The following is a 13,331-nucleotide window of genomic DNA, read 5'->3' on the forward strand; positions in this document are numbered from 1 at the left end:
GATGGATTACGGTAAAGTTGGTTTCTATTGATGAGGGTGAGGTGGTTTAGCCTTGGTATGCCTTGGTTGGTTCTTTTGGTTTGAATCCCACATTCATGCTTTGAATATGGCATGGGGGTGAATGGTTGAAGAGAGATTTGGCTCAACCATTCTATGGTCGGGTGGAACGTGGAAGTCCCATCCCAGGTTTGGTTTTTGCATCATTAATGAAAGGTTATTTCTCCTTATATTTCTATGAGCATTTTGATGGATTATATGTGGTTTATATGGTTGTACTTTCATGAGTATTTATGTTGTTATTATGTTGGTTATATGTGTGTTTTATGACAACAACTATGTATGGCTCTCAACATGTTTTTACTTGTAAATGAATGGATAATGTATCTATGGCCTAATAGATGGTAATGCAGCAAATGACATGAGGGAACAATGGTTCTTAGCGATTCTCAGATAAGTACAAGATCCCTATGTTTAATTATGTTGGTTACACCTGTAGATTACATGCTTGCGACATGTTTGACGAAATGCCTGTCATGGCTAGTAGGGGTCTGATTAAGGTATTATTTAACTTATTGCTTTTGCATCATTGTTTCCTGTTCTTTTATTGCTCCTAAGTTATCATTCCATTATGGGCAGTGACCTGGGCTCTGGGCCTGAAAAAGTGGCTCAAATCCTGGGGTCGCTGGCATAACATTGGCAAATTGGGTCTCTGGACGTTGGCAAGCAAGCCTATGAGAGTGACTTTGGGTTTTTGGACATTTTCATGCCTATAGCATGAGAGTGGCTGAGGCTTAAGATGTCCAGAACATTAGTGGGACCCAGGGACATGATGTCTGAGTGGCTGACATGTCTCTTGAGGGTTCTGTTGTTGATGTGGATAGGTTGGTTGATGTGTTTCGTCGATTCCACTTCCTTAAGGTCACATAGGAGTTCGAATCCAATTATAGTAGCCTCTCGTCGCATGTTTACCCTAGTTGGTTGGTTACTTGGGTAGATGTGTGAGGAGGGTGTTACAATAGCCAGGGGGTATAACCATGTGGCCAAGCCAATGAGGTGGTGCTATTTGAATCGACAAGACTTTAATGGTTATATTTCATGATTCAAAGGTTGGATTGAGGTAAAGTTTTATATCACCATAATCATCTTGATGAGGCGAATGCCATGGTGATGTCAAACTAAGGTTTCAAGTAAGTTGAAATGATCAAAATTTTTAAACCCCATTTCCATAACAACACCTTGGATCTTGGTTAGCATAGTAACCACCTCCTCTTAATCGGTATTATGGTAAGGATTAGGAGGGAGGCATGTTACACCATGGTCATGCATGATTCACAATTTCTTGTAATGGTGGTTAATGATGACCTAACACAAATTGTCATAGGTCGATTGGGCCACTAGGTCATGCAAGATTTAGGGTTGCTTCTAATGGTAGTTAATTGTTTCTATTGCCGCCTAAAGCATATTGTCTTAGGTTAGGTGGGATACCATGGTTATGTAATATTTGGTGTTGCTTGTAGTGGAGGTTAATTGCTTCTACCATGGCTTAAATCAAGTCGCCATATGTTGGTTGGGACAAGATGGTCATGTAAGATAAGGAATTGCTTATATTGCACGACCATGGTGTTGCAACCAACCCATGGCAATTTGCTTTATCAATTACATACTGTCACAATGAACACTCTTCATCAAGTTTCTTTAGGCATGCCACAACTTAAATCAAATTGTCATAGGTTGGTTGGGACAATATAGTCATGCAATTTTTGCTTGTTTTGCATGACCATGGTGTCCTATTCAACCTACGACAAGTTACTTTAGGGCCTAAAGTAACTTAATGAAGAGTGCCTACAGTGATGAAGCATGTTTGACGTGATAATATATATTTTCTTATTATGACCTAAAGCTAATTGTCATAGTTTGGTTGGGATACTATAATCTTATAATACAAAAACCCTAAATATTGCATAACCATGGTGTCCCATCAAACCTATGACAACTTGCTTTAGGCCATGGTGTGCCTAAAGCATCTTGATGAAGTGTTCCCATCATGACAACATGTAATTGTTTTCCTAAAGCAAACTTGTTGAAGAGTATCCTTTGTGACAATGTGTAATTGCTTGCACTGTGGTTTAAAGCAAAGTGTCATAAGTTGGTTGGGACACCATGGTCATGTATGATAAGCAACCCTAAACTTTGTGGCCTAAAGCAAATTGTCATAGGTTATGTTAGAAACCATGGACATGCAAGGAAAGCAAACCTAAATCCTATGGCCTAATATAAATGTCATAGGTTGGTTGAGACACCACAATCATGCAAGATCTAGGGTTGTTTTTCTTGCATGAACATGGTGTCCCAACTAACCTATGGCAATTTCTTTTAGGCCACATAGTGAGCAATTACAAATTCTCACAACATGCACTCTTCATCAAGTTGTTGTAGGCATAACATGGCCAAAAACAAATGGTCATAGGTTGGATGGGACACCATGGTCATGCAAGATTTAGGGTTACTTGTCTTATAATTTACTTAAGGCCACACTACAAGTAATTAACCATCACTATAAGCAACTATAAATCTTGCATTATTATGGCATCCCAACCAACTGATGACAATTTACTTCAGGCTACAACACAATTAATTATATATTGTCATGATGAGCATCGTTCACCAAGTTCCAATAATAAATACTCAGATACTTTAAGTTTGGGTTTTAAAATAGTTTTTACAATTTAAAAATCTCCTCTCCTCTTGTATAATATCCCACATTGATTGCGAGGTTTCCTTCACAACGACATATGAATATCATGATTCATACACCAATAGTTGGGCACTCTTCATCAAGTTGCTTTAGGTATACCATGGCCTAAAACAACTTGTCATGAGTTGGATGGGACAACACGATGAACCAAGGTTTAAGGTTGCTTGTCTTACAATTCGCTTAATGCCAAAGTTCAAGCAATTCAACAACACCATAAACAACCATAAATCTTGCATGATCCTGACATCCCAACTAACTTATGCCAATTTCCTTCAGACTACATAATAAGTAATTATATATTGTCATGATGAACACACTTCATTAAGTTCTTATAATAAATAATAAAGTGCTTTATATTTGAGTTTTAAAATAGTTTTTTATAATTTGAAAATCTCCTCTTCTCTTGTATACTATCCCACATTGATTATGAAGTTTCCTTCACTATGACATATAAATAAAAAAATATCACGATCCTTATACTAATAGTTGGGCACTCTTCATCAAGTTGTTTTAAGTATACAGTGGCCTAAAACAATTTCTCTTTGGTTAAATGGCACACCTTGATCGATTCAGGGTTGTTTGTCTTACAATTTTCTTAAGGCCACACTATAAACAATTAACCACCACTATAAATAACCATAAATTTTATATGATCATAACATACAATTAACTTACTAGTCTAGATCCATCTTAACTCCAGATCTATCAAGCATCAAGAGGGATCAAATCTTTTTGCATCCCAAAAATATTTGATCCCTCTCGGCGCTTGGTAGATCTGGAGTTAAGATGTATCTAGGCTGGTTTAATCCCCTCTGTGCCCCTTCAAATAGGCTATATTTCACATGAATACCGTAGGTAATGGCACGAGTTCTCATAAATCTGGAGCTAAAAAACGAAGTAGTCTTTAAGTGCGAATTTTTGGAAAGTTTTCTAGTTTATTTTCTAATCTAATTTGTCTAGAATCTGATAGGGATTTATTGAAATCACAAGTTTGATAGGTGAACTCTTCACAATTGAAGTGTCCCAGGGTTTTTTGAGGGTGTTGAATCCATATATGCAGTCAAAAAACTAGTTTAAACAACACAAATCAAGATTTGGCCACAAATTATTTCGTCGGATTCTGACCAGAAATCCGCCAGAAACTCCAAAATGTCACACTTAAAGACTACTCCGCTAAAAAACCACCAGTAACTTGGCCAAGTAAGTTTTTAATTAAAATAATTAACATAGAATTTATACCTTAACATAAGGTTATTTTTATTTCAAATTTACTTTAACTACCTAAAAAGATTTGATAAAAAAATAATAACGTAGAATTTATATTTTAACATAGAGTTATTTTTATTTTATTTGGATATGGTCAAAATGTTTATATGACAAGGTATTACATCTCTTGCATAGTGGGCTAGAAAATTTACTCCGAAACACAACATAAATAAGTATATATTAACCCATGAGATGTAGACCAATTGGTTTGTGTGGGGTTTAGTCCCCACTAGGTCACAGGTTCAAGACTCATGAGGAGGGGTTGAGGAGTGGAGGTCACTTTGGGGATTAAACTTCCCAAGGAGCCTATCATCACATAGGTGAATTGGTTTCCCATTAACCTTTTACAATCTTGATAATAAACATCCCATCCTCATAAGTAAGCTAACCCCAACTTAGTATTAAAAATATATATATTATTATTATAAACAAATTTCATCAAACTACTACCCTATAAACAATTATATTACACCCTTCATCAAATTCTTATAATAAATAGTTAATTTTTTTACAATTAAAAATGAGAGTCTCCTCTATTCTTCCATACTATCCCACTAGCTTATGTAATTTGATTAGGAGCAACATATACATCAGAAGTTCACCATGTTTGCACCAATAATTGATTTCATCGAAGCATGAATTCTTAAATTGAATTTTGTGCCTAGGCATTTGGAAGAAATTCTAGCCCTAGCCCAGCCCATCTGCAGAAATCTCGACAAAGGGTTTTTAGCAATAAGATTATTTGAAAGGGTAGGACGTTGGTAGTTTTTTGAAACGAGGAGAAAAGCCTAAACCCCGACGCCCACAAACTGTATGACCATGGAGCTAAAGCTTAAACCCTGGACGCCCACAAACTGTATCACCATTGTGTTAAATCCTCGACGCCCACAAATTATCTGACCATGAAGGTAAAGCTTAAACCCTCGACACTGCCAAAGGGTTTAAGGTTCACCAGTGCAAAAGGCTAAACAAACATCATTTGCATTTTGGGAATGCCCACTTTCCCTGCATCTCTCCACATTTAATCCACCTGAAGCATTTTCATCGTTAATGGGTATTGCTTCCATCTGAACTCTTTTCATTCTTTGTTGGTATTGCCTACTGGCTGCCACAAGCTTTCCGACAGCTTCAATGGGTCTACGAAGAGGTTTAAGGCACGCAAATACAGCTTACAGGGCCATTTCCGCAACTTCAAGAGTGCCTTTAGAACATAAAGTAGCTGGAAGATATTCGTCTTCACAGTCATCTCTGCTTGCTTCCTCAAGCTTGTCCAGCTCCCGCTCTAGATATTCCAATCCGGTGAGTATTCCCATATTTTTTAGTCACGATGCAGGTAAGTCAGAGATCTTTCCGACAGTGTATCGTATGCCCATTTTTGATTCCCAGCATGTCATGTCCCTAACATAGTTTAGTACACATGAATTCTTCCCAACAGTTAAAAACAATGGTTTTCTTTATACAACCCTTGGCTTTAAACCAAGGGGTTGGGATATAAGTTGTGTTTGGTTCGTAAAATGTGTTTGTCTCTATGTCTAGCTGCTGGCATTTGTCAATAAGTCATTTTGAATCCAATAACAATGGTTAAGCGATTATATACACAAAGGCAATTATAGAGTTTACTTGAAGTTTACATCAGTATTTACTATTGATAGTCCGGACCGTAAGCACTCCAGCAAGGTTTATTGGACTGGATTAGTAAACTGCTCTGTTTTTTGTATGGAGGCCCGTAAATATGGGAATTCTATTGCTAAATTGCATTACCCGTAAACTTGCTTAGTTAATACAGCTGTTGACAGAGATGTTCTCGGTTGTCTTGTTAAAGCATATGGTATTATCGACGACAGTTGCGGAAGTTTTTTTTCATATTTGCCTCCTTTTGCATTCAAATCACGAAATAAATATGGTTATGTAGTGTCACTGAAGAGATTTTCTATGAATTTTGAATTGCCGAAGCAGGGTTTGTATCTGGGCTTGGGCTCTTGTGTGCGAAGATGTTCAAATGCTTCTGGCATGTTAGAGCAAATATGTGCAGATGCGCCTAGTTCATGGCGACAACTCCCTGGTATGCTTATCACAAATATTATATTTGTGTTCTCTTGATAACTCTAAAAGAGTTACTTCAGAGGCTTAGTCATAAAGATGCCTTATCTACCTTGCAATACAAGGAGAGTTTTGATATGTGGTGCACATATTAGATTGGTTTTTCCTTAGATTAGGCATGCTTTGAAAATTTAGTTCATTTTATAACGTTTATTCTATGTTGGGATATTGTGCATAAGAATTTACAATATGATCAGGAATTTCAATCTTACAGTTGAATATTTTTGAACCTAATATGATCAGCTATGGGTGAAATTTTTTCCGAGGAGGTGGAAGTTGGTTCCCGATTAATTACATTCGAGACTGGCAAACTTGCAAGATTTGCAGCTGGTGCTGTAGTACTTGGTATAAAGGAGACTAAGGTGCTTTCAACTGTTGTATCTCAACAGGGGTGTGGAGATCGGGATTTTTTGCCACTCACGGTGTGTATCTTTGCTATTTTCTTGTTAGTCTGTTTAGAAAATTACATGCTACATCTTTCAAGTTGTCAAGTTGGTTAGAGATTCTAGTTGTGTTATCATGGAATTATTTTGTTTATACTTGGTAGGAGCTAATGAGCGAATGGTTATTTTCTAGGAGGCCAGAAATTGCATTATTCTTTTGTATAGAGAAAATTGATTATATTACAATTGTCTAACTTGAATTAACTCATTTAAGTTCACTGTATACCATTTGGTCATCAAAGCTCAAAAAGAAACCCTAAATTTTCTATTTACTTGGGTACTTTGTTTATGTATTGCATAGACTATAGATCCCTGTGACAATATGTTATTTCCTTGGATCTCATTCGCTCTAAATACTCTTTATTAGTTCTCTGGCCTGTTCTCAATGCTAGTATGTCAGCCTCAACTCTCTGAGCTTTTGTTGGCATGATAATTGATCGGCTCCCTCCATTAAGATATTCCCTTGACAAGCCCAATCACCTTTTACCCACATGACAGGAGATGAACAAGATCAACATATAGGACATCTATAGACAGTTTGTATGGGTCCCTTAGATCAATTAGTAGCGTAGATTTCGCCCAAATATGTCTTTTTATGCTGAGCACTTAATGGTTATGAAGGATGGACTTATTATTCGACTCTAGTATACATTGCACCATTGGATGCATGCTCTTTGGAAATCCCCAAGCTATTGGGAGCTATGTCATAGGGTTCGTTGAATTCAGACCTTGAAGTTTGAAATTCAAAGAATCTCAAGGAAAAAATAAAATTCGGTGATGTTCGGCAATGAAATTCGCCGGTGAAGATTGAAAGCCCCGCTACAAGTTCATTAGTTGAATAACAAAAACCCTTTTTAATTTTTGGCTATTGGAAAACTCAAACGAAAAGACCACCAATTTTGTTAGACATTGGTGGACTGAAAAACAAAAGCCTGAAAGAAAATACCACAAACTTTCATTGACCTACAAGTATTCCGATAATCATGCAACTATACTGGTTAATATGTGAATGAATAGTGGATGAGTTGTGATAGTTTAATTTATAAGATGTGATTTTTTTTATAGCTTGTAGGATAGGTAAGTTTTAAAATATACTTTATATTATATATTTATTAAGTACATAGGTTAATGTTTTATATAATAATTGTATAAAGTATTTTGTATACGACATGTTATAAAGTATTTTTGTATTGACATGTTATAAAAGAAGGTCACACTGGACTACAGGGTCAAGGGACAACCACCAAGGTAAAGCATGGGAACAATAATACAACCAAAAGCGGCCTATCATGTAATTCAACTTGTGATCCATCCTAGAATATCCTTAAACAATTTTTGTTTTGTTTTGTTTGGTAAACACCCATAGGGGGATTTGAATCTTGAATCTCACAAGTTACATAGAACTTAATAACACGACAATTGCCAATTGAGCTACCGCTTGTGGGCTTAGAATACTCTTAAACATTAAATGAAACCGCTCAATAACATAAATGGTTAATGTACATTATAATTGATGACCCATCTTCATCTAATGGGTGAGGTAGATGAAATAAAGCACTAATCGAAGTATGAATGGAAGGCCTTCGAAGCTAGCTATCTATGGATCAACATAGGGCTGTTGGCTAACACATTGAATAGATAGGAGCATATTTCTAGGGTTACCCACTTTGGTGGGTAACAAGCCCCACTTTCATGACATACAATTGATGGTGGAATCAACATCACTAGGCCCATTGTTTTGTATAGCTTCAAGGTGTGGGAGTTGAGTTTGATAGAAGTCACATACCCCCTTGGCACAACACTACCAACTACCTATTCTGCTCTACTGGATCCACGATGTGGACTTTTAGGTTCCATTAATGCACTTATTTACTACTTTAAGAATCAACCCTTCAACATTTCCTATGCATACATTACAACTCGGAGGAGAGAATCAATCATGGGCATTCAACATGATAAGATTATGCATCCAAATTTCATTCCTTCGATGACTCAAAACAAACATTAATGGAAATGTTGTCATAAATCCATTGTAGCTAGCGTTGCCATATATAATGATTGTAGTCCTACTGTCGTAGCCGAAGGTATTACTAATGTACATCCTATGTAATACGAATCATAGTGAATAATGTGTGTCACAACTAAAATGAGCCTCAGTGGACGCAATTCACGTCATGATGCATAATGCATAATGCATAACATAGATAACCTGAACCACTGGCTATACAACTGCAAACCTTGAAAACATATTTATTCATCATACATAGTTGTCTCAATACCATTAAATTTTACATGGGGACACGGATACCATTGGTCACATACCTCCTTGAACCAATATTAATAATCACCTATTATGATCCCATCATTAATTTTACACTTTGAGTTAATTTATATTCACTAGTGCCCACATGCATAAGCATTCAATCATTATCATAAACAAAGATAACACATGCAATTATACACATATGCTAAGAGATTTGACAACATAAAGAGTAAGAAGCAAACATACAGTACATCCCATGGACTTGAATCAGATGAAAGTACTGAAAGAAGGTCACTTGGAAAATCGAGCACTGCCACCCAACCTAGAATTGACTTCCTCCAGTTCACCCCTGAGCCGAGAGTTCTTTCCATGGATCAACTGCCTCTTGTTGATCTCTTCAATGGGTATTTAATACCCTCTTTCATGATATGGTTTCCATTAGTGGCGTCTTGCTTTTATGGATCTTTTTTATCCATTTGCCTAGGCTTTTCTCAGAAAAGCTCGCCTTTCTCTCCCACGAGGCTTTTCCTCATAAAAGCTTGCCTTTCTCTCCCGCAAGGCTTTTATGTTTTTCTTAAACTTAGCATCTTTCTCCAACTAAGTAACTTAATGGATATTTATCTCCAATCCATTAAGCTTATCTAGAATTGGATCTAGAAGTCTTATCATGAAAGAATTATCCCTTCCCATTCACCAATGGGATTTGGCAAGAATCTCATCTCTTGGTGTCTTGTTTTTTCCAAGTGATTAAACTATTTTATTTATTTAATAATAACGTATTTACTTTCATTGTTACACATCAGACCTAGCTTTTCTTAGCTTAGGTCAACAGAGTGTTACATAGAATGGAGGGGGTGTTACAATAGAGGAGCAATGCGTCAAGATTGAGAGGGTTTAGGTTCTACTGCTTTGTTGCTTCATCAGTTGTAGGTGGACTATTTGTCGATACATCATCTAGGTCAAGTTTGTTACCCACCCTTTTTGGTTGTATGTCTTTTTTGCATTGGTTTCACTACTTCATGAAGTCCAAAGCTTTGCTAATTTTGCCACTAGTGGAGATTGGTATGCTTTATTGGCATATTGCTCCTCATAGGCCTTGGCCATTGCACTTATTGTGTCCTCCCAACGGATTGTTGGTTTATCGAGGTTACACATCTATTATAGTTAGTAGGCATCTCGATGGACGAGTCTCCCCATTCAGATATCCTCCAAGCACCCTTAGCCATCTCATGTTGAACAAGTAGGATTTGAATAAGATCATTAGCAAAGACAATTATAGATGGTACATTTAGGTCACATTTGTAGATCCACTCCATCAACTCAAGCGCAAGATGGGATTTTATGCAGGAGAATCCATGGAGATGACAGATGGGCTTATTATTAGAAAATCGTATGCTCTTGGTCATTGGATGCACACGCTTAGGATTCCTTTAGCTAGTTTTGAGTTGGTTTTCAATAGCTTAAGGTGGAAGTTGATCATCATATTTCATGAGCGGATAGAACTTGTTGACTTTGCCACCTACATGAGTTCAAGTTAGAGGAGCATTTAATTTTTCTCTTGCCACATCTATTATGAGACCTGTGGTCGATACAATTGGTTTGTCAGGGAGTCCCATAATTCCCTCTATATCTTGTTTCAACGATGCTTGGCTTTATACACGAGGGAATCTTCCATGTTTAGACTGTCTATGCTCAGACCACTCACCCCATCGGATACGGCCAAGATGATCATCTCCTCCTTCCTGATGCCTATAGATAGAGGCACTAAGATGCAAGCAGAGAACAATTTAACCACCTCAATTTCCATATTTATAAGACCCTAGGATATTCCCACCTTCCATTGATCAGCCCTTTGCAACAATGCGGGCTCTGGGTTAGTAATAGACACCTTCCATCTCATTCTTTTAGATTTCAACAAAGAGTGGTTCGTTATGGGCAACACATTGTATCTATATTTTCTAGTACTTCCAAGTTGTCTAGCTCGTTAGGACAATCCTCCATTAGGGGTTTCTTCACTTCGGCCTCACATAGTAGGGGAGATCCACCTATTATCAATACACATCGAAGGTTAGCAACTCCTCATTGATAGATGATGGCTTATCTAGGGTTTGAGCACATTCTTCAAGGGCCTTCAGTGGAGACATTTCTTTAGGGTTCCTGAGAGGGATACTCTCTTCTATAGGACTACCAACCTTGTCTTTTCTTTTGTTTATTTGATGATAGATTGGAGATTTTAATTCTTTGACTTTAGAGGATATATACGTTTTTCTTTAGGAGCTGCACTTGCCCTCCTACTTGTGAAGCAGGGGTACACGAATCTAGGGGTGGGGTTCGTGTACCTGTACCCGATTCGCGCACCCAAGCGCTTGAAATGGGTTCAAGTTCTTCTCAAACGCACCCTTCCAAACCTGATTAAGATATGGAGAACCCGATACTTCGAAATTTAAAAATGGGTTCTTTCTTTGTGACGAGTACTTGGTACGCTGTAAAAGGATGCGTGGTTCCCTGAAAACGGGTACACAGAGGGTATGCCTACTTAGTCAGTCACAAAGTTCTTTTTTTGTTGGATTTTTAATAAAATATTAAAAATTGATGACATGGCTTTGTGGTCCAACACTCCCACTACCTAGCGTTTGCTAAACCAAAAGAAAAGAATCTAGATGAGAGTGATCCCTCCCTAGAGAGCTTGTTGACTGATAAGCTTAGTGATGTTGATCATGATGACATGGATGCTGATGAGTGATGACATGGTTTGAGGAAGCCAAATCAATTACCTTGAGACTTGTTCATTGTTCAATTTCACTTTTTTTTTGGAATATTCTATTTCGTGTGTGGAAATGCTTTAAGGCAAATTTTGAATGTAGTACCTTGTAAAGGGTGCATGGTTCCTTGAAAACGGGTGCACGGAGGGTATGCCTACTTAGTCAGTCACAAAGTTCTTTTTTGTTGTTGGATTTTTAATAAAATATTAAAAATTGATGACATGGCTTTGTGGTCCCACGCTCTCACTAAACCCTAGTGTTTGCTAAACCAAAAGAAAAGAATCCAAATGAGAGTGATCCCCCTTAGAGGGGCTGTTGACTGATGAGCTTAGTGATGTTGATCATGATGACATGGATGTTGATGAGTGATGACATGGCTTGAGGAAACCAAATCAATTATCTTGAGACTTGTTCATTGTTTAGTTTCACTTTTTTTTTGGAATATTCTATTTCATGTGTGGAAATGCTTCAAGGCAAATTTTGAATGCAGTATGACAATGGAGTCTTGACATATAATATATATCTATTATCATAATTCATATCTCTATGTTTCATATTAAATTTGAAATTTCAATGTTAATGTTCAATGCTTTATTTTTTTGTTGTAAATTGGAAGATTTCAAAATTAAAAATTCATAATTTGAATTTCATAATTCAAATTTCATATATATATATATATAAACTATAATATAGTATACTCCCTTGATGAACCGATGCACCTTGTTTCAAAAAGTGATGCACCCGTACCGGAACCCGCATTTCATGGTAACTTAGCCTCCTACCATGAAGTTTTTTTCATGTAACTTGCAACCCTTGTAGAAAATCCATGGAATTTTGCAACTGCTAATATGAACAATTTAAAATTAATTTATTTTCATACAGACAAAATTTCTCTACTTATTTTGCACTAGAATAGGAACAAAAATAAATACATAATCACACAATATGCACCTTGTTTCAAAAAGTGATGCACCCGTACTGGAACCCGGTTTCTTCGTAACTTAGCCTCCTACCATGAAGTTTTTTTCATGTAACTTGCAACCCTTGTAGAAAATCCATGGAATTTTGCAACTGCTAATATGAACAATCTAAAATTAATTTATTTTCATATAGACAAAATTTCTCTACTTCTTTTGCACTGGAATAGGATCAAAAATAAATACATAATCACACAATTCAACAACACAATTTTTCTAGGGAACCCAATTGGGAAAACCCTATGCTTGTTTGAGAATTTTATTGAAAAATTTGAGTAATAGATATCTTACAAATGCAATTTGTTTCAATAGAGAATACAATCTGATTCCCTTTGCTTGTACTAAGCTGAAATACCCCTTGCAAGACCTTTGATCTGCTCCTCGATTTCCTCCTAATTCCTTGCGCATAGGCTGCTCCTAAATTCTTGCACAATTCCCAAGGAAATCCCTCTCTCCAATAATGTGCACAAGCTACTCTTGGCACATCTTTCTCGCACAAGCGCCACACATAAACCCATGCAATCTTCTCACAAACTCGTGAGCTCTATTGTCTTGTCTTACGAACTCTTGCTCACAAGACAATAATCAAATCTGTGCTTTTGTTCCTCCTTTTAAAGGCATTTCGAATGGCTAAAGTTAGCAAGTTGTTTATTTCTGGAAAGTCGAATTGGCGATTGAGTGAGTGAAGTGAGTGTAACTGACTCAAGTAACTCGATCTGCCCAAATTTAGAGTTTGAACTCACGCATGTTGGCTTCCATAACTAA

At 36.9% G+C, this 13,331-nt stretch overlaps 1 protein-coding gene across 1 annotated transcript in view; it reads left to right on the forward strand.

The window, feature by feature from the left end:
* The first annotated feature begins 4,632 nt into the window (after positions 1-4,632).
* LOC149198770 (polyribonucleotide nucleotidyltransferase) overlaps positions 4,633-13,331 on the forward strand; it is a 445,102-nt gene continuing 436,403 nt past the window's right edge. Inside the window, 3 exon segments of the mRNA XM_089400351.1 lie at positions 4,633-5,320; positions 5,978-6,083; positions 6,365-6,543. Coding sequence (XP_089256477.1) covers positions 5,153-5,320; positions 5,978-6,083; positions 6,365-6,543 — 453 coding nt within the window. The 5' untranslated portion in view covers positions 4,633-5,152.

This window comes from Pinus tabuliformis, chromosome 2_1 (genome assembly GCF_031772625.1).
Source record: "Pinus tabuliformis cultivar Carrire ecotype Pingquan chromosome 2_1, CPIR1, whole genome shotgun sequence".
NCBI classification, from domain to species: domain Eukaryota; kingdom Viridiplantae; phylum Streptophyta; class Pinopsida; order Pinales; family Pinaceae; genus Pinus; species Pinus tabuliformis.